This window comes from Danio rerio, chromosome 2 (genome assembly GCF_049306965.1).
Source record: "Danio rerio strain Tuebingen ecotype United States chromosome 2, GRCz12tu, whole genome shotgun sequence".
NCBI lineage: Eukaryota > Metazoa > Chordata > Actinopteri > Cypriniformes > Danionidae > Danio > Danio rerio.
In genome coordinates, this window is record NC_133177.1 from 63,166,781 (window position 1) to 63,190,000 (window position 23,220).

Here is a 23,220-nt window from a genome sequence, read left to right on the forward strand (position 1 = left end):
GAAAGGTTGACATTTGCACGGAATTTCTCACATATATATATATATATATATATATATATATATATATATATATATATATATATATATATATATATATTCCAACTTTATATCTGCATTTCATTGTTTAAACCATAAATAATTTATCTGCATTACATGGTTTAAAAAATATATGATTGACTTGGATTAAAGTTACTTCGATTTAAAAATGAAAATTGCAAAAATAGCTTATATGTTGTGACGCTTTTGCCAGGTAGCTTTTAGCTTAGCTTGCTACATTTCCCAGAATGTAGCTATTAGTGTGGTTAAGCCACATTTTAAGTAGAGTTGCTAATAGCTTAGCTAATTTTTCAAGTAGCTTGGCCAACACTATTGGTCACTTATCCATGATTACAGCCTTAAAAACTAAATACACATTCAATTAATACAGAGAAACAGTATCTATCTATCTATCTATCTATCTATCTATCTATCTATCTATCTATCTATCTATCTATCTATCTATCTATCTATCTATCTATCTATCTATCTATCTATCTATCTATCTATCTATCTATCTATCTATCTATCTATCTATCTATCTATCTATCTATCTATCTATCTATCTATCTATCATCATCTCCGGAGGTTTAACATATGTAAATGACCGCTTCTTCAGCTCCGCCCCCTGTGCGCGGTGGTTTATAAGCAGGCGCGCGCTTCTCGCTGCGTCTCTGGAGTGCTGATCGCGTTGGAGACGCACATTCATCGTTTCTCCCAGAACTGCGACATCACAGGTACCAGGTTTTTACCAACATTCACGTTTTCTCCGCTCTATTTGTGATTTAATATGTTTAGATATAGCTCGCGTGGGCCGTGGGGTGATTAAATTCCCGCGTGTTTCGGCCTTCATGGCGCACGCTGCTCTTAAAATGGCGGCAGCTCATTGAGCTCTTCATCCTCCTCATCGCCATCATCCGCTTTTATCGGCCTACTAATGCCTTAAATAAGTGTAATAACCACGCGAAAGTGTGTGGTGTCGTGTAAATCTAGTTTTGGCTGTTCTCAGGGGTGTATTGCTGTGTGTTTTATTCAGCAGTTCATCTGTTTGTTTGGCTCTATTGTTTGACCTAGTTTGGATTCGCGCGCGCGCTGACCCACATCTGAATACCGCAAGCTACTGTTGAAATGACTTATTCAACGCGTAAACGCTTCATATGTGTTTAATTTAAGGTTTAATCCGTCTTATAAACCGGTTTTTGTGAAATATGCGCGAATTGCGTTTTGTTCGTGGGCTGAATGAACAGATGTGCTTTTTCTTCAGAACACACTCGTGTTTGATGTACTCAACTGCTCGTGTACCGAATGTGTGTGTTTTTGCTTTAAATGTGCGTTTCTGTTCAGATCCATCATGTCTGACGAAGGGAAGCTGTTCATCGGCGGGCTGAGCTTCGACACCACCGAGCAGTCGCTAGAGGACGCCTTCTCCAAATATGGTGTGATCACCAACGGTAAGTTCCGCCACTCCGGGCCAATCACAGGCTCGCTCTTCGTGTGATTTGCATAATGAGCTCATTATAGGGGCTGGGCGTGGTTACGAGAAGTCACATGGCGCGGGATAAGCCTTCCCTCGTTCTGATGGCGATTGTGTATCACAGGAATCCCGTTTATGTAGATTTAACAATGCAATAAAGTTCATATTTAAGGATTTTAAGTTTATTTTTACTAATAAATGTGCTCAATGTGATCACATTTCGTACCATGTAGATCTTAAGGTCAAATGTTTGCTTTAAAATGTAGAAATATAAAATATTAACAGTTTAAAATCTGTGTTATGATTACAGGTCCAACATAAAGTATAAAATATTGCTAAATTAAAAGCAATATGAAATTTAAACCTTAGATTTATTCAGTTTTCTCATATTGGTCGTCTGCATCCCCATTAATGGCATGTAATCCTGTGCTAGTACATTCTGAATGCGTTACAGCACAATGTTTTGTTTGACTGACGTGAACAATAGAGCATATGAACTGAAAGATTTTATTTCCGTAAACCAAATGCTACAAACTCCCTGAATATTACTTCAACTTTCAAAGTGTGATGTAAATAAATAAATGATGGTCAACTGGGTACAATACCAGCTAATATTTGCAATTTTTGTGTCTGAATGACAGCTATCGTCATACTGCACAGCCACAGCTCATTATCATGTCTGTTTCAGTTCATGTTGCCCGAAACCGAGAAACCAACAGATCCAGAGGATTCGGTTTCGTGACCTTTGAGAATCCAGATGATGCGAAGGATGCACTGGAGGGGATGAACGGAAAGGTTAGTTTTGGTTTTGATCCACACTTTAACAGTCCCAACTGAATGTATAATGACAAGATCCCAGCAAGCCATCCCAGAAATAGTGCCTTCACTAAAATGGATATCTTTGGCATATTGTCTAAAGCATTTCAAAATTAGTCCTGTAAAGAGTCTTAATTTCACTGAAGTGTGGTGTTGTAGGCCTTTTTAATGATTTTTAATGGGTCCTAATTTTCCCAAGTCATGTAAAGCTATTAGAGCTAGAACTAAAGCTAATCAGACAAACTCCACTAACCAACAATAAATCAAGCTTTGTTACAGAAGTTAATAAAGGGACTATGTTCAACATCTGTTAAACATTTTTACAGTGAATTTAATTCCCAAATTGGGGGAACTAAGACCGTTCTTTATATTTATAACGGCAGTACGTCTTATTATACGAAAACTCTACAGAAGGGGGCGCAGACATGCTGTTCCATGTCTATTTATTAATGTTAAGTTATTGCTAACACATTGGGTTGAATAAGTGCTATACTCCATCCCTTTGGATCAACAAAAATGGTGTTTTGTGATTCTAGAAGAATACTCTAATGTACTCTGAACAAAACAAAAAAAAGTGTTCAATTAGATTGCTTATTCTGGCATGTTTAAAGTATCTAAAAAAATAACTAAACTTCTGTATTAAGCCAAGTAAAAGCCTTCCACAGAATAGTGTTTGGCCCTGTAAACGCATTTATTGTAGTCTTTATATGTGACTAAGTGAAACTTGCAGAGACGTGTTTACAAAACATTTAAATGAGGAGACTTCACACTATATTAAACTAACAAGTGGCACTGAAGAAACTGACGTTATCATTTGCTTTTTTAATTTGTAAACGATTAGTTTTTGTCTTACACAATTTTACAATAAATATAAATCTAATGTGAATTCTGCCGTTTCTCCATCTGTCAGTGTAAACGGTGCATGGTTATGCAAATGCTTAACACAACTCCATTCCTCTTCCTCATTGGGAAGTATTGGAGTGAATACTCCTACATAATGAGTTTATAGGTTGAATTTCAGTTTCTTTTCAAGTGTCCATCCCTTAAAGTCACAAACTGCACAGTTTTGATCAAAGCTTAAAGTGGCATTTTCATAGTTATTAAATTATTAGTGTTTTTTTATGCTGAAACTAAGCATATGCTCTAGGGAAGACAGATTTGTCTTGTACACTTTAAAGGGGACCTATAATATGGCCCTTTCTACCAGTTGATGTGCTATAATCTGCAGCTGTTGTCATATATTAAAGTATGGATCCGTTTATGCAAATGAGGTAGAGATGGGCACTAGTGGGCGGGGCTTTCCCCCTCTGACACGTACAGAGTTAGAATATCAATGTTTCTGCAAGTCTGATTAGAACAAATATAATTAATCCAGAGGCTGCTGGAGATATTCACACAACTGGGTTAAACCTAGCTGAAGTCATTTTTTGCACACCTGGTGCCCTTTTAAATTCTATTGGTCTCAGCTATTTAAATAAAGGAATGTGGCCTGAAAATAAGTGTTTCCCTTTTATCTGTGTTGCAGTCTGTGGATGGCCGGACGATCCGTGTGGATGAGGCAGGTAAAGGTGGAGGTGGCGGCGGTGGCCGATCAGGTGGAGGAGGATCATACAGAGGTGGCGGAGGAGGAAGAGGAGGTGGAGGAGGATTCTTCAGAGGAGGCAGAGGACGAGGAGGTGTGATGAAAGCGGATTAATCTGATACACACATATGTGCATGCTCTGTTTTAACCTGCTGCTGTTTTCAAAGGTGGAGGTGGAGGATATGGAGGAGGAGATCGCAGTTATGGAGACAGAAGCTACGGTGGTGGTGGAGGAGGATACAAGAGTGGAGGAGGTGGATATTCCTCTGGAGGAGGCGGAGGGTACAACAGAGACAGGTGTGTGTGTGTGTGTGTGTGTGATTGTTGCCTCACTTATATGCAGTGCAGTTTTATTTTAGGCTTCAGGGGTGAAACTGCTGTATGCTACAGGAGAAATAAGAGTAAAAGATCTTCTTCAGACTTAAAAAATAAATAAATAAATAAATAAAAATAGCAACCACTGTGCAAACATTTAAGACTTCGGACAATTGGTTTCTGAAATGGACAAAATGGTTTCTGTGACAATCTATCATCAAACATGCCTTATAGATCTAGATAGTGTAGTTTTTGTTGTAAAATAAAAATCAATAAGTGTAACTTCAATGTAAATATATTGTTATAATTTTGCTCTATTGTGCTGCCCTAGTGTTTGTTTTTGCTTCACTATGCAGTGCACTTTTTATTATTATCATTTTTACTGCATTGTAAACTTTAAGTAACTCCTTTTTAAATGGTATTTAAATTCTGAGAAAATCATGTTTGGACTTGATGAGTTTCACAGTTTAAGGTCAGATTTGACCAGATGTTGCGTTGTTTATATTAGACTAACAGGTGCATTTTGCTTCAAGATCTTCCACTCTGCTTTTGTGTAATATCATTCCTCTGTGTTGTATTGGACTGTACTGCTTTTAATATTAGAGCTTTCCTTTCTGCCAAAGTTTTACCAAAAATTAGGCAATAAGGATTTCCATTTGCTATTGCAGTTCTGGATTAGTGTAACACAATACTAGTTTTCATGCATTTTAGTATTTTATTTTAAATGAAGCTAATATGGCATTAAATGGATGCAAATCAATCTTGGTGTGAAGTCTCATATTTTGGCCAATACAATGTATTTTTAGACATTATCAAAATTGTGCATGTGCTAGGTTTTGTGCTTCAGGGACATATATGGTCATTTCTCTAGCCAATGCAAGCATGCTTATTAGAAATTGTTTAATATCCAAGTTGACTCGTATGTTTTGTTTGTTTCTGCAGAGGTTCTGGTTACGGTGATCGAAGCAGCTCGTACAAAGATGGCTATGATAGCTATGGTACGTATTAGCCTCCGCTCTACAGTCCCCATACAAGCATGACTGCCGTAGACTGGACAAACAGGCTTTACCTGACCTCCCATATCCATAGTCACCAGCTCATCTGCTTCTGTTAATCAATTCAGTTAATCCAAGAGTCGCCCTTTGAGTTGTACCGTACATCTAGTCTTTTTGCTGGAGTAGAGATTTGCTGAGTTGGAGGACCAAACGCATGACTGTGTGCTGACGGCATGTTCCGTGTGCATCTTCACCACAGTTAGGCTTTTTGTTTTTCCCCAATTTAAGTGCTAAAGCTTTTAATCATGGTGTATTGTGTAGTCACAATATTCTCTGAAGCTGCACAATACTTAATGACCAATGTTCAGTGTAGTTTGTTTTATTTTATATGCAGGTTCATGGCACATGTTTTAAATTAAGTTGCCAAAGTCTCATTTGTAAACGATGCGTGCATTCAAATCAACAGGGACACAAATTGCAATGGCTGTTTATTTTATTCATGTAGTGAAACCATTAACTTAATTTGAATGCATTCAGCATTAAAGGGATGGTTCACTCAAAGAGATTTTTACTCGGCCTTTACCTGTTCAGGCCTTTACGTTTCCTGTGATAAAGAATATTTTGAAAGCTTGAAACTTAACCGTTGACTTGAGTATGTTTCTTACTATGGAAGTCAGTGGTTACTGGATTTCAGCTTTTTCTGTGAAATATAATCTATTTAACAGGGGAAACTAAAGTTTAGGTGGTGAGTATTTTCATCTTTGGGTGAACTCTCCCTTTAGATGAGCAATTGGCATCAGCTAAGGGAAATGCGTGCTTTGGTAGTCTTATTTTATTTTTTTATAATTGTTAATTCGGCTTGGTTCAATGTTAACAAGCGTGTATTTAAGCGAAGGTTAATAAAACCCGTTTTCTATGTAGATTAATATGGTGTTTTTGAAAAGCAAACCAAGTTTTCAGTTATTGATTTACACGCATCACAAATAAAACGGTCTTAATATGCCTAAAGCACTGTAAAAGTTTAAATGGCATCATGAAGTGCCTATGATCAATCTTTATGCATGTTCATCATAATATATTGATTTAATTGCATTGATCCACTCTCACTCTCCAAATCCAGCGCTCAAACTCTCCTGTGTTCATGTCTGTCAGTTATTTAGTTAGCGGGTTCGTGTTAAATGGATAGTTCACCCAAAACTGACAATTGTCATTTTACACTCATAATTCTGAACATGTCTCTTGTTGAACACACAAGATATTTAGAAAAATGTTGTAAACCGGTAACCATTGACTTCCATGATATTTTGAACAGAACCAGTAACCATTCACTATCATATTTTAGATGGCCAAAAACTGGTAACCATTGACTCCCATGATATTTGAGTGCTGACAACCAGTCCACTTTAACTGCAAATTTTTTTTTTTTTTTTTTTTTTGATGAATATGGAAAACAGATACCAGTTTTCAGCTTTATGATGTCCGCTCATAATGGGTGACGAATACATTGGAAGTCAATGGTTACCAGTTCTTTAACATTATCTTTTGTGCTCAACAGAAGGCCAAATGTTTGAACGGTAAACGATTTGTCTGATTAACTTTCTCTGTGAACTATCCCTTTAATCAACATCATCTGTCTCAAATGTGTTGCGATTCTTCAGTGTCTTGATGTGTGATACTTCCTCCTCAGCTGTACAAGATTAAAACCCAAGACCTGACGCGTCACTGGCCGAGCGTTTCTAAAGACTCATGGATCTGTTCTTGGATTTGTTGTTTCTGTTCTGTTCTTGTACTTTTGAGGGGGAAAAAGGCTGTTTTGTATTTTTATTTCTCTCGGCCGTGAATGAATGAATGTTCCTCTTCTGCACCACGAGCCTCATTTTCTGAATCCTTTAGCGTTGCGTTTGTTGGGGTCACCGTCCGCGGTGCGACTGCTTTTATGGGGATCAAAGAGTGTTACTGTACCTGCGCTGTCATTTATAAGAGAACGGCTCCTTCTGTTAGCTGTGTTTAAAAAAAAAAAAAGCAACAAATTTGTCCATGTTCAATATCCAAAAAGTGAATTCCTTTCAGACTGGTGAGCGCTGGAGCGTCCGGCATCAGTGCGGCTGTTCTTGCGGAGGTATATCGATATCTCTGTCTCTGCTCCATGCCTGTTTTAATGATGGACTAAACCTATTCTCACACGCGTTATATATCGATCATTTACTTGAAAGAGAAGCAGAAATTGTGAACCGTAAACTCCAGAACTGAGATATCCTTGTGCTCTTGTTTTTCTTTGTATTGAAATTTGACACTTTGTTTTTATTCTCATTTTTATTTTTGCTTTTTTCCAATTGTGGCTTCATGGAGCCTATTAAACGAAAACGTTTGTTCAAATGCTTCGGGTTCTGTTGTGCCTTTTCCAGACGAGTCTTCATGGGGAAATCACATTTATACATGGTCATCTTTTATTATCACCAAGGTGAAGTCGGGTTCTTAATTTAGCGAGTTTTGGACTTTTCATTTCTGAAATTATTTCTGTACACCAATTGATTTAAAGTTTAGTTTAATTCTACTTAGCTTTCCATGTTGAATGTGTAGTTTTGTCTATACAGACAGAAGTTTACACAAATGTCCAATTGTTGGACTTGAGGTTTTAAGTGCAGGGTTCATACGTCATGGAGTTTCGACATGGCATCTGGCAGGCCTGGAAAAACAGTAAAACCAATAACTTTTTTCTAAAACTGGAAATTAAATCACTGTATTAAATATAGGTTAGTTGTCTTTACTATCATGTCCTTGGCCAATCGCATGCTCACATTATTAGTGCAGTGTAAGCATTATATAAATCAATTTTACCGGGAAATAAATTTACTAAATAGATTGCTGAGTGTTTCACGATATGCTGCAATACGTTTGAAAATGCATTTTTATTTTACCATGCATATGTAAATATTGCATGAAACATGAGGGTCATAATTTAAGTTTTGGAAAGTTGTGAATTGTTTTTTTTTGTTTTTTCATAGTAAAAACGTGTATGAACCCTATTAGTGTTTAATGAAGCAGTGGTTGCCAAACTTGTTCCTGGAGGGCCGGTGTCCTGCAGATTTTAGCTCCAACCCTAATCAAACACACCTGAACAAACTAATCAAGCTCTTACTAGGTATACTTGAAACACCAGGCAGGTGTGCTGAGGCAAGTTTGAGCTAAACCCTGCAGAGACACCGGCCCTCCAGGACTGAGATTGGTGACCCCTGTTCTAAAGCAAATAATTGTAGAGTATTTAAATTGACTAAAAACAGTTTAATTTGATTGAGTTGGTTAAATGTGATCATGATTGGTTTAAACCACAGATGCCCAGATACCCGTGTCTGCGGGCCAATTCTGACCCATGATAACCTTTGATTTGGCCCACCAGCACATCTAAAAAGAGAGAGAATAATGGCCATCCATTCAAGATTGCCAATTCAGATTTAATGTAACTCTTTATTGTTATAAGCTAACAAATTAAATTTTATAAATCAGTAATTTATACTTAAGCGATTCAAGGCAAATTCTGTGTTAAATGTAATTGTTTTTATTACAAGTGATGATTAAAGTTATGCTGCATTCGGTAACATGATTTAAATTAATGTTTTCTATTTATTTTGAAATTTTATTAAATTTTTCAACTACCCATGGCAACTTTATTGTAACAGTGTTTTATCTTCAGCCCACGACTCAACGATATTTGGTTTTTGATTCAAACATGTTTGGGCAGCCTTGGTTTAAATGATGGTGAGTGACTCTGGGTTTAATCTGAAATGTAAATTGAGGTGAAACTTTAACACTGCCTGTTTTAAACTGGTATGGGAAATTATTTCACATCAGAATAGTTTTATTAATTTATTAAATATGCAGTTACACAAAAATAAAGGCACAAAAACAGGAGAAGCACCATTTTAAGGTTTTTAAAATATTTTTGCTTTAGTTATTAATATCAATATGGAGCTTTTAGTTTTGAATGAATGCATAGTTTGGAAAGTTAGCGCTGCAGCTAGTGTATGATGTTACACATGCCCAATATGATTAAAGTTTAAAAAAAAAATGTAATTCTATAAGTTTTGCACTCAACTAATATGTGTGCGTTAATGCAGATGCAAGTGTATTTCGGATAAATCAATTTATAATTAGATTTTCCTTACGAGTTTCAGGACAATGCATTTTGTTCAAGTGAAAATAACGCAAGTATAAATAATTCAAGTTGCATGTAATATGCACAAATTAAGTTGGAAAATGCAGATGGCACCTTTTCAAGGGGTTCAAACTGAAATATTTTGTTTCAATGACTGACATGCTCACTTTGGCTGCTGATATGCTAATAATGTAGAGCTTTCAGATACTAATGCATGAAAGCCATCACTGCAGCTTTAGTACCATTTCTAAATGTGTATGATAATAGACGTGAGAAATATTACTTTAGAAGAATGTAATTATATAATATACAGCAGTCATGCAATGTGTGTTTGATTTGATGCAGACTCTTCTCAGTTTGGTTTTTGATAGGAAGTTTATCAATATAAGTGCCTTCATCTTGTATGAGTGACAGAATAAAGCAGTTTGTTCTTCAGGTAAAAACAGCATTGTAAGTTGTATAAGAAATGTGATTGTGTGTAATCTACACATTATTTATTTATTTTTTAATTTTCATTGAAAGAAAAACAAGGTGAATTATTACATACAAGGATTTGACAAGACTTTATTTTTTTATATACATTTTCCCCTATTTACAACCTCCCTCCCCTTCAAAAAGTAAAAACAAACAAAAAATAAAATAAACAAATAATAAAAAGTAATATATATATATATATATATATATATATATATATATATATATATATATATATATATATATATATATATAAATAAAAGAAATAATAGTGACAAAAATGTAATACTAAATGAATCTACACATTATTATATGTACAGAAACTGTCCTGTTTATTTGGGCTATTTTAGTGTCTAACGTACAGTTCAACCTGAAGTTCACATCCCTGCCGAATTCAGATTTATTTTATACTGTGACTATCCATGCTCCATGCTTCTCCCAAAAGTAAAGATGTACACGAGGCATCTGTGCAAAATCAACATTTCTCAGCTTTTTTTTTTTTTTGTTTTTTTAAAACATTTTAAGTCAGATTTTGCCAGGGGGTGAATAATTTTGGGCTTGACTATATATTCTTAAGATGCCAAAATGGAGCTTTTAAATACAGATGCGTAGTTAAATCACTGTGCGCGTTACCTTTTAAAGAGTGTCTGAGCTCATATTTCTGAAAGGTTTTTTCAAATGTAATTTACTGGAAATCGTTTAGCACTGACTTTCGGGTGGTGTGATGCACACACTTCTCAGATGAATGTTATGACTAGGCCCACACGGAAATCTGTGCCCACAGATTTTTAGCTCATCATTGATTCTGTTTATTAACTTGAGTAAATGTGTGTAGATCTATTCAAGTTTTTTTTAAATTAATTATAGTAATATTATTGACTAATATGAAAATGTTCATCTGATTTATGTACACTGCAATTTGTGCAGTAATGTTTTCTGTCTTCAGTAGAGATATTATATGAGAGACTTGCTTTGTTTACCAAAGTGGATCTGATTGGATTTGCCTTTTAAACATGAAACAAAAGTTAAAGTATTATTTTTTTATTTCATATATCACGGTTTTAGTGATGATACTCCCAAAATAATTCTGCAGATTTTTATCAAAATTCTCTACAGAAATAGCATAAAACGTCCACAGATTGCGTTTGGCCCTAGTGTGACTACATTAATTTTACTAAATTTTATAAATATACATTTGCTAAATTTACAAAACTAGTTAAGCTTATGATGCAGGATTGAATGCTGTCACAGAAAATACACTCAAATTGTCCAGTAATGTGCAAGTTGGTAAAGTTGTTGTCTCTTAATTAACAAATATTTTCATTTACTCGTGATTTAATCATTTTGCTCATGTGGCTTCAATTGAATATTAATGAGATGATGTCATTACGCTGTTGTTTTGCCGACAGCCAATCACTGCTCTGCTGATCATCTCAGATCTGAGGCCTGTTGCACAGATCCAGTTGTAAGTTTCGGGTTGACAAATCTAAAGACATGCAAACTGCCCAAGATCAGCTCTAGATATGAACCGTCTGTGTTCGCTCAGGGTTTATCCCACAGTTAGGGATTAAGTTAGTCACGTACAACAGTTTCAGTTAGTATACTTTCCACTGCATGATTCAGCAGATTAACTAAATTCTGTGCCGAAATTGCAAAACTGTTTTGGCCCTGGAAAATAGTGGTGTTTTTATTATTATTATTTCAAATGTAGAGACAGCTATTATGAACAGTTGAAGTCAGAATTATTAACCCCCCTGAATTATTAGTTCCCCTTTTTATTATTTCTGAATTCTGTCTAACAGATTTCTCCAACACATTTCTAATCATAATAGTGTTAATAACTCATCTCTAATAACTGATTTATTTTCTCTTTGTCATGATGACAGTAAATAATATTAGACTAGATATTCTTCAAGACACTTCTATACAGCTTAAAGTGACATGTAAAGGATTCACTAGGGTAATTAGGGTAACTAGGCAGGTTAGGGTAATTAGGCAAGTTATTAATGATGGTTTGTTTGGTTAACTTTTGAAACATTTTTTGAATAAAAGTTTAATTTAAAGGGGCTAATAATGACACTAAAATGGTGTTTAAAACATTAAAAACTGCTTTTATTCTAGCTGAAATAAAACAAATCAGAATTTCTCCAGAAGAACAAATATCAGACATACTGTGAACATTTCCTCAACCTGCTCAACATCACTGGGGAAATGTTCAATCCAGAAGGGGGCGAATAATTCTGACTTTAACTAAATGTAAAAACCATAAAGGTTGATTTTCCAAATCTGCAGATGAGATCAAGCTTTTGTTTTTGCTTAGATTTGAGGCTCTATATCCTTTAAATATTTACTGTACCAACTAATTTACACTAATAAAGTATTCATCAACAGCCCTCTCATTTCAATGAGTAAAAATCCTTCCTCATGAAGTCTTTGCTCAGCTGGAGTCAGCCCTTATTTTTATTTTCCTGTAAAATCAAAGACAAATTATAAATAAAATAATTGCATATTTCTGTTTTTGTGCAGTTGAGGGGGACTTTACTTTTTGTCAACAAATTTGCAATCACTAAAGGGAGCTGTTAATCATCAACATTACATTCATAATTTACTGAACATGTTTTATGCAGGATTTTTTTCAGCTTTTCCGTATTTCTGTGTGGGTGGACCAGCCGTCTGTGGAAGAATTTTCCTCAGCAGAATAATATAATTAAGCTTTATATTTTACATTTTATATTACTATATGTTAAAAATCATCTTTATATTTAAAAAATATATATATATATTTAATGAATTACTGGTAATTATATAATAAACATTCAGTTTCCTATCTTAAAAGGTGTTTTACTATTTATTAACTTTTAATTTGCAACAAGTGAAACTGGGGGAGTGGCTTTGCTAACTTTGCTCACAGCTTATTGCTGGAATTTGTGTTTTCTAAACCAAAACATATCTTGAATAGAATCTGGACATATCATGAATTTAACTTGAACATGTCCACTTAACCAGAACAAAATCTGAACATGACAAGAAAATATGTTAAAGGCAACCAGAACAAAACCTAAAAATATCCTGAATTTAACCTGAACATATTCTGAACATAAGCAAAACATATCCTGAAAATAACCAGAACAAAACCTAAAAATATCCTGAATGTAAACTGAATATAAGCAAAACATCCTGAAAACCAGAACAAAACCTGATCACAACCAAAACATGTTGAACATAACCTGACCAAAAACTAGAACATATCTTGAATATAACCAGGACAAAAACCTTGACATAATGAGAATGAATCCCAAACATAACCAGAACAAAATCTAAACATAACCAGAAGAAATTGTGAAACATACCCTTAACAAAACTTGAACAAAACCAAAACATATCCTGAACATAACCTGACCCAGAGCAGGTTAGCCATGCAGTGTGTTACCATGTTGACAAAGAATGTTTAAATCTAAGTTACATTTATGATACCAAAATAACCCAGATTGAAAATTAAGTAAATAATCAAGCAGTACTTAACCTGCTAGTTAGTGTGGTGTAAGATGTTGAGTGAACTTAAGCGCTCTGCCAGAACAAAACCAGAACAAATCCTGAACATAACCTTAAGAAATAGTGAACATATCCTTAACAAAACTTGTACATAACCAAAACATATCCTGAACATAACCTGAGCCATGCAGTGCAATTTACCATGTTGACAAAGAATGGTCAAATCTGAGCCACATTTATGGTACCTTAAAACCAAAAAATAAAAATTAATTCCAACCATAACCAGAACAAAATCTGAACATACCCATAAAAAATCCTGAACATAACCTGATCATAACTAGAACAATACCATGATATACAGAGAATGAATCCTGAATATAACCTGATCATAACTACAACAAAACTGTGATATATGGAGAATAAATCCTGAACTAAACCAGAACATATTCTGAGCATAACCAGAACAAAACTCTGACATATCGAGAATACATCCTGAACATAACCAGAACAAAACTCTGGCATATTGAGAAGGAATCCTGAATATAACCAGAACATATCCTGAACATAACCTGATCATAGGCAGCTCCTGTAGAGTTGGTGGCCGTGGGTGCAGCTCTGGGGTTTCCTCTACAGAAGTGAATCCTGAAGAGTGTCGCCGAGGTAAAACTCCTTTGCTCTCCTGTTGACTTCTTCAGCTCCGCTCTCCAGTGCATCTGCATGCTGTGTCGTAGCTCTTCTGTTCCTCTGCCTCAACTCACAGACACTTTTCTGCTCATTTTATCATCAGCCTTTACAGAGACCTTAAAGTGTCTGCATATTGTTACGATAACAGATGTAGCTCATTCTGTCAAACGCTAGCGTAGGTTGTGATATGTAGCGTTAATCAGGAGTTCTGTGATTAATATCTGATGTGTTTCAGTTAGAGTCTTCCGTCTTTGCTTTTGTTCAGGTTAAGTGTCCACGGTGACGAGTGTTTGAAGAGGGTTGAGGATGATGAAGATGATTGGGTTTCTGGAAGGCTGAGGTTAGTGGAGATACAGATGTCATTTTCATTTATTTCCCTACTAGAGCAGGAATATTCCCACATTATTATCCTATCCCATTGTTTTTCTTCTGGAATAAATCTTATTTATGGAATTAATATGTTTTTAAGTAATGAGCTCAATATTATTCACCCCTTCAGCAATATTAGTGTTGGATTGTCTGCAGAAGACACCACTGTCCTACAATGACTCGCCTAAATACCCTAACTTTACCCTAGTGAAGCCTTTAAGCTGAACACTAGTGTCCTGAAGAATATCTAGACTAATATTATGTGCTGTCATCATGGAGAAGAGAAAAGACTTCAGAGATGTGTTATTAACACTGTCATGTGCAGAACTGTGTTGGAGAAATCTGCTCTCCGTTAAACAGAAATGTGTAAATATTTGAATAAATAATTAAAATCACACAAGCGCTAGTGATTTTGTTTTGGAATAGCCAGCCTGATCTCACGAGGAAACTTAAGTATTTTACATTTTGCCAGTGTAGTGGCTGATTCGTAGTTCAGTTGTACGAAATTGTACGATTTTAAAAGGAGGGGTGGCATCTAACCCCACCCCTAAATCCCAACCGTCCTTGGGGGATGAGCGAGTCGTACTAAATTGTAGGAATTAAATCGTACGAATTCATACAAATTAGCCACTAAATTAAAAAGTTCTGAATTGCCGTGAGATTGTGTTGGAATAGCACTTATTCTGATCTGTGCATATTGGTTTTATTTATTTGCACAGGAAAAGAAATCTAAAATAAAAACCTCCATTATTTATAATGCGAGAGTTAGAAAAGCTCATGTAAAGACTCATATATATATATATATATAGATAGATAGATAGATAGATAGATAGATAGATAGATAGATAGATATGAGCAAATCACACTCATAGCAGTGCCATATGCCTGTATATCAGCACTGGTGGGAGGCGTGCGTAGGCAGGCCTCGTGCCAACGCATGCCTCCCAGCGGAGCTGATATACAGCCATATCGCACCGCTACTCATGTGATATTATATTTATACAACAGTTTGACGTATATAAAAACACAATCAAACACAGAGAGTTTCAAACACCCTTTTGTATGAGGAACTACTTTCTTCCACATTGGATTCAAATCATAAGCTGACAGTTAAACAGCTGAGCGTGCATCTTTTACACTGTAGATCTGTCGTGTCTGCTCTCTGCTGGCTGTATGTGGGCGGAGTAATACACAAAGGGTAAAGAGGCTGTACGGGTGCTGATATTAAATATATCACGGCTATCAGCCAATCAGATTCAAGAACCAGACAGAACTGTTGTATAAATATATATATATATATATATATATATATATATATATATATATATATATATATATATATATATATATGTATATTAGGGGGGTTAACGGATCATGGTTTATTCATACGAATCACAACCCACGGTTCGGACCACACGTGGCCCACGGATTAATACATTGTTACACATTTAGGATTAATCTACCAGTAAAACAATCACAGAGAGACGGCCTCTCACGTCACTCAGATCACATGTATGAAAGCATTTAGGCTTCCCTGTAAAATATAATGATGACGGAGGACGTTGTGGTGGATTAATGAAAGATCAGGATCTCAACACCCACGCAACACATTAAAAATAATGGTGAATATGTTTAATAATCCCTCCAATCGCTGCTATCAAATCTGAAAACGCAAAAATCATCTTATCTTTACCATAAATCAAATTTTCTTTGCCATAATCCTCAGTGGTTATATCTGAACTATAACCCGATTAAAGTCACCGTCATACGCTTGTAATGACAAAACTGAAAGCTGTAGGCAGCGATTACAATATTTAGCCAGTAGAGGGCGACTCCAGTCATCCAAAATATACTAGTGAATAATTCTTCAGAAATGATCATCAAGCAGTGAAACATGAAGATTTATGAGTGAAGAACTGAATCATTTACTGAAGGTGAGACTACCATTATCATCTGTACAACCCATATTTAATTTAGGGTTCTACATTTAGCAACAGTAGCAGTGACAGTGGATTTCTCACAGCACTGAATATTTTACAGTTTATTTTAATTCAGCTGATTATTGCTGCATTTTATTCTTTAATAAATTACAGGTTCTTAGTTCTGTTCGTTAAACAGGGCTGTTTCTCTAATAAATGCAAAGCAAAATACATTTGTCTCCTCTTTTTGGCTGATCTGCAAAATGCTCTTATCTGTGACTAAATAAACCATAATGTGATCTGAACTGGAGATTTGTGCTTCAAAATCCCTTTTCATCATTGATGCTTTTTCAGTTTAGGGTCACAGAGAGGTGCTATAGACATTCATTTCATGTGCATGTGATGGCATCGGTTGTTTTGACCAGAATTAGTAGAGTTTTCCTGATCAGCGTTAATAAGAGCAGTGATGAATCTCTCACAGGCTTCAGATGATGGAGGATGAAGACGAGGAGACTGAGAGCCAGCTAACACAGCAGTTTGTCAGCGCTCTGTTCATTCTGAAGACCTGGAGAAGCGTTGGAGACGTGTGTGCGTGTATGTGTATCAGAATATATCTGCATGAGTGTCCTGAAAGACTGATCAGAAAACAGCTTTAACATACATACACACACACACACACACACACACACACACACACACTGCTGTGTTTACTTGATTAAACACTTGAATAAAATCACAACACACTCATCTCCTGTTGCACTGCTTTAATGCTTCTCCTGGAACACACTCGACACACACATGAAGCACTTTAATACTGACATTTGGTGGATGAGTCCACTGGTGACCCCAGTCAAAGGACAGCGAGTGAGAATCCATACTTTTAACCCCTCAGTGTTTTATCCCTTTAATTATCTTTTTAATCATAGTGGTAATGTTATCATTTTCACAACTTTTACATAGGATCTTGCATTTTATTTTCACAATTACATTTTTTTTCAAAGCTTTTTTGTAGCTTTTTTTTCAACACTATTTTGACTTTTTTTAAACACTTTTTTTTCCTCGCCTCAATTAATTTACCAAAAAGTATAAAATGCAAGAGAAAAATGAGAATTATGACAAGTAAAAATTGTTAGATAAAAGTGATAATTATGACAAGAGAAGTGAAAATTATAAGATAAAAAGAGAGAATTATGAGATAAAGTGAGAATTATGAGATAAAGTGAGAATTATGAGATAAAAGTGAGAATTATGAGATAAAGTGAGAATTATGAGATAAAGTGAGAATTATGAGATAAAAGTGAGAATTATGAGATTAAAGTGAGAATTATGAGATAAAGTGAGAATTATGAGATAAAGTGAGAATTATGAGATAAAAGTGAGAATTATGAGATAAAGTGAGAATTATGAGATAAAGTGAGAATTATGAGATAAAGTGAGAATTATGAGATAAAAGTGAGAATTATGAGATAAAGTGAGAATTATGAGATAAAAGTGAGAATTATGAGATAAAAGTGAGAATTATGAGATTAAAGTGAGAATTATGAGATAAAAGTGAGAATTATGAGATAAAAGTGAGAATTATGAGATTAAAGTGAGAATTATGAGATTAAAGTGAGAATTATGAGATAAAAGTGAGAATTATGAGATAAAAGTGAGAATTATGAGATTAAAGTGAGAATTATGAGATAAAAGTGAGAATTATGAGATTAAAGTGAGAATTATGAGATAAAAGTGAGAATTATGAGATAAAGTGAGAATTATGAGATAAAAGTGAGAATTATGAGATTAAAGTGAGAATTATGAGATTTAAGTGAGAATTATGAGATTAAAGTGAGAATTATGAGATAAAAGTGAGAATTATGAGATTAAAGTGAGAATTATGAGATAAAGTGAGAATTATGAGATAAAGTGAGAATTATGAGATAAAAGTGAGAATTATGAGATTAAAGTGAGAATTATGAGATTAAAGTGAGAATTATGAGATAAAGTGAGAATTATGAGATAAAGTGAGAATTATGAGATAAAAGTGAGAATTATGAGATTAAAGTGAGAATTATGAGATTAAAGTGAGAATTATGAGATAAAAGTGAGAATTATGAGATAAAAGTGAGAATTATGAGATTAAAGTGAGAATTATGAGATTAAAGTGAGAATTATGAGATTAAAGTGAGAATTATGAGATAAAAGTGAGAATTATGAGATTAAAGTGAGAATTATGAGATTAAAGTGAGAATTATGAGATTAAAGTGAGAATTATGAGATAAAAGTGAGAATTATGAGATTAAAGTGAGAATTATGAGATAAAAGTGAGAATTATGAGATTAAAGTGAGAATTATGAGATTAAAGTGAGAATTATGAGATAAAGTGAGAATTATGAGATAAAGTGAGAATTATGAGATAAAGTGAGAATTATGAGATTAAAGTGAGAATTATGAGATTAAAGTGAGAATTATGAGATAAAGTGAGAATTATGAGATAAAGTGAGAATTATGAGATAAAAGTGAGAATTATGAGATAAAAGTGAGAATTATGAGATTAAAGTGAGAATTATGAGATTAAAGTGAGAATTATGAGATAAAGTGAGAATTATGAGATAAAAGTGAGAATTATGAGATAAAGTGAGAATTATGAGATTAAAGTGAGAATTATGAGATAAAAGTGAGAATTATGAGATTAAAGTGAGAATTATGAGATAAAGTGAGAATTATGAGATTAAAGTGAGAATTATGAGATAAAGTGAGAATTATGAGATAAAAGTGAGAATTATGAGATAAAAGTGAGAATTATGAGATAAAAGTGAGAATTATGAGATTAAAGTGAGAATTATGAGATTAAAGTGAGAATAATGAGATTAAAGTGAGAATTGTGAGATAAAATGTGAAGTTCCAGCATGATTAGTAAATTATGACGAACAGTAAAAGTTGTAACATGAAAAAAAGAGAAATATGACATAGTAAAAGAAGTGTGACAATAATGAGAATTACAGCATTTAAAAATGCACAAAAGAGATAAACGAGACGAAAAATGTGTTTAAAAATGATTAAACCTGCAGCTCTGGTGAATCTCTGCACTTTCTGCTGTGTGTGTGTGTGTGTGTGTGTGTGTGTTACCTGAAAACACTTCTCACACTCCTTTTTGATCTGGAATCAGGACTGAAGTGTTGAAATAGAGCAGCCAATCAGAGAGCAGGAGGCGGCTGTTGATTGGCTGATGAGACTCTGCCCTCTGGTTGATTGTCAGTATGTTCCAAACAGTGTATCACCCTCTGAAGTGCACTTTAAAGTGAGGACAATAATGTCCGCCATTTTAAAGTGCTGATCCAAACCAAAGTGCTTAAAAGTGGTGACTATCTAGGGCCCTTCAGGATGCAGGATTCTGAGGGTAAGACTTCAAGTGTAGGGAAGATGTTTAGCTCACAGGGATTAGGGCATAGGGATGATCCCAGTGTTCAATTATAGCATCAGAAGAATAAAACACTCACTGGAGGCGGAGTTATGCAAATCAGACATTATTCATTCATTTTCCTTCAGCGTAGTCTCCTATTTATCAGAGTTCTCCCCGTGTTGGTGTGGGTTTCCTCCGGTTTCCCCCACAGTCCAAACACATGCGCTATAGGGGAACTGATCAACTACACGGGCTGTAGTGAAAGAGTGTGTATGGGTGTTTCCCAGTGCTGGGTTGCAGCTGGAAAGCATCAGCTGTGTAAAACATTTGCTGGAATAATTGGTGGTTCATTCCACTGTGGCGACCCCAGATGAAAAAAAAGACTAAGCTGAAGGAAAATGAATGAAAGCTTCCCTAAGCCTTCTCTGAGGACTCTGATTGGGTGAAATAAGCTTAGCCACGCCCCTACAGCCTTTACTTTAGCTGAGAGATAAAAGGCGGAGCTCCAAAATAAAGCCCCACCCCCTACTCACTATTCATTTTCAGCTGTAAATCTGTGTCATCGCACTGACAGGAAGCGCAGAATCTTCCGCTGCACACTGGAGGACATTTTAAAGCTCAAGCTGGTTCAATAAAACCTGTTCAGTTATTTTAATATCGTTACCATGGCAACATGCTGACATTAGAAAAAACTTTCACACAACCCGTCCCGAACACTGGACACAGCAGGAGTGTGTGCTACACTGCAGTGTGTTGATAAGAGTACGCCAACGGGACTATTTACACTAGAGAAGTGAAGTGTAGAAGCGTCTGTACAGTGGAAGCAAACTACAAACATGGCGGACGTGTAGAGAGGCTTCAGTCCTGATGTCTGAATGAGCAGATGGAGCCCAGTGGAGCGAGTTTAATCACGCTCTGTCTGATCTGCTGCAACTCCTGTAATGATGTTTATTAACCTGTGATCGCAGAATCATCCTCCCAGGTAAAAATAAAGTGCACTAAAATACTCTTTATTAAAACATACTTAATACACTTTTCAGTAATGTACTAAAAGTGCTCTATTTTCACCATAGATATATACACTAGATATCGCATAGGGACCCTGAGCATGTGTCAATAGCGCCGCCACATTGGTACAGGGCTCCCAGGACAAATGTCCTTCAACCGCACTAGTCAAGACAGTGTTATTACATGAAGATGCGGGACTTTAGCGCTGTCTACGAGTGTAGAAACAAGCAAACAAAGAAAACAAAAAACAAAGGCAGAACACTTCATAGGTAAGATTTAGTTTTTCACGTTTGTGTATGTTCTGAGCTTTTGTGCTAATCAGGTCACGTTATTGATGATAACAGACACTTACTGCATTCACCATACGGCAAAGCAGCTCCAACTCGCACTAAACACTCGGCTTATGCTAGTTTTGTTGAATAAAATCAGCAAACAATGCAGAAGAAATATGACAACGAGATGCTGCGCTGCCAGAAACTGGTATTATTGTCAGCTAACGTTAGTGAAAGAGTCGTTCGGGGGATTCATTCACAAACGAATCGCTCCCTCCGTCAGTATGAGCAGTGAAAGCAGGAGAGGAGCTGTGTTTCAGGACATGATTAGATTAGATTTAACAGGGAGGGTGAATAGTACATTTCTGTACACACAAACACAAGCTTTCTGTCAGGAATGCCCGTGTGGTCACTGATCCATCAATGTAGAAAAGTGATGTAAAATTATAATTTTCGTAATTAGAAAAAAAAATTACACACTAACATATATGTGTATATGTGTATATGTGTATATCTCTGGCTCTGGATGGCCACAGTCCTCCACTGTACCTTGGTCCCGCATTCATTTCAAATGAGCGCTACCCTGTAGCAAGATGGCGGCGCTATTGACGCATTCCGTCCAATAGACAACAATAGGCCAGGCGACATCTAATGGATATATCTATGCATTCTCACACACTCATTTTGTACTTAATGTACTAAAAGATAGTATTAAGTATATGTTAAGATAAACTAAATGCCATCTAAGTGCACTCAACTGTGCTATTGAGACACCCTGAAATTTAACTAACATGTGCTTTTAACATACTATATCTGTATTTTAAAATTTATATATATTTAGTTACAACAATAAATACACTTGAACCCTAATTTTAAACATTTAAATATATTTATGACTAATTTAAAGTATAACAGTAATATATTAAAAGAATATACAAAAAAGTGTGCTAAATACTGTATTAAGAGTATTTTGGGAAAATGTACTTCTACAATACATTACTAATAGATGTTTTATATATTAACTTATTTTAAGCTTAGGATTAGTATGTAAACAGTGTACTAAAATCAACTCATGTTTAAAGCATTTAAAGCACACTTTTGAAAAACACACTAATAAAACTCTTCTGGATGTTTTCTCTGTAGTGTACTTTATTGTAGTACACTAAACATTTATTTAAGTATTACTGGTATTTAGTATAATTTAGTCAAGTGTACTAAAGTCCTACTGAAGTATAAACATACTTTTAATCAGTATATTTATAGTGTAAAACCATCAAACTTTTATTTAACACAAAATAAGAATGTACTAAACATGTATCTGCGGGTATTAAAGTCTATTTTAACTGCATTTAATTATATTTTGTTTTCACCTGGAACCCCTGACGAGGAGATATCTCAGTGTGGAGGACAGCAGATTAACACAGCTCAATATTACATCTGGAAGTGTGTGGAGATGACTGACAGGCTCGTAACTAAGCAACACAACACTCCATTAATGCTGTCACACACTCACACTGTCCTATACTACAGTACATTCACCAATACAGCACACACACACACACACGCACACGCACGCGCACACACACACGCGCACACACACGCGCACACACACGTGCGCACACACACACACACACACACACAGAAGAAAGGAATCAGCGGCGTGTGTGTTTGAGAGGAAAAGACAGGTTTAATATAGAAACTTTACAACATGAAGAGGTGATGTGGTGCCGCAGGGGATTGTGGGTAACGCTGGAGTCTCTACACGTACCACTGGAAGCCGTCCTTCTTCTGCATGAGCTCCTCACGGGGACGCAGGTTATACAGCTCATCCGGCACAGGAGACACCCAGCGCTCTGTGTGGAACATATTCTCTCCCACCTGACACACACACACACACGCGCACGCACGCACGCACACACACACACACGCACGCACACACACACACACGCACGCACACACACACGCACGCACACACACACAAACAGAGATAGAGTGAGAAACACCCACAGAAAAAAAAGACACACACACACACACACACACACTAGAAACATGTTCAAACCTTCCAGCCAGGAACATCCTTCATGAGGATGGCTTCCTCCTCCAGATTCTCCCGCAGCATCCGCAGCGTCCTGAACACACACACACACACACACACACACACAATTTGAGCATTTGTGAGCAGTTGTTGTGGTGATGTAGAACACATGACCTCAGATTTGACCTCACATGTTAAAGCGTTCACACAC

The 23,220-nt window shown here is 35.7% G+C and overlaps 2 protein-coding genes across 5 annotated transcripts in view; one reads left to right on the forward strand and one right to left on the reverse strand.

Annotated features, from left to right (window-relative positions):
- The first annotated feature begins 706 nt into the window (after nucleotides 1-706).
- On the forward strand, nucleotides 707-17,056 carry cirbpa (cold inducible RNA binding protein a). 2 transcript variants are annotated; one of them, XR_012387385.1, is made up of 8 exons: nucleotides 707-773; nucleotides 1,381-1,487; nucleotides 2,199-2,305; nucleotides 3,852-4,002; nucleotides 4,076-4,205; nucleotides 5,166-5,221; nucleotides 14,287-14,361; nucleotides 16,791-17,056. XR_012387385.1 is itself a non-coding variant. In NM_001017797.1 (7 exon segments), coding segments are annotated over 6 exon segments (558 nt in total). In that variant the 5' UTR covers nucleotides 707-773; nucleotides 1,381-1,387; the 3' UTR covers nucleotides 6,920-7,594.
- Nucleotides 17,057-22,641: 5,585 nt separating this feature from the next.
- ndufa13 (NADH:ubiquinone oxidoreductase subunit A13) overlaps nucleotides 22,642-23,220 on the reverse strand; it is a 6,340-nt gene continuing 5,761 nt past the window's right edge. The window contains exons 5-6 of one of the 3 annotated variants that reach the window (XR_012385840.1): nucleotides 23,034-23,220; nucleotides 22,642-22,852 (exon numbers count right to left, since the gene is read on the reverse strand). The exon at nucleotides 23,034-23,220 is cut by the window's right edge and continues 618 nt beyond it. Coding sequence is in view for 1 of the 3 variants with exons in the window: in NM_200714.1 (NP_957008.1) it covers nucleotides 22,733-22,852; nucleotides 23,034-23,103 (190 nt within the window). In the remaining 2 variants the exon portion in view is untranslated. 3 annotated transcript variants of the gene reach the window in all.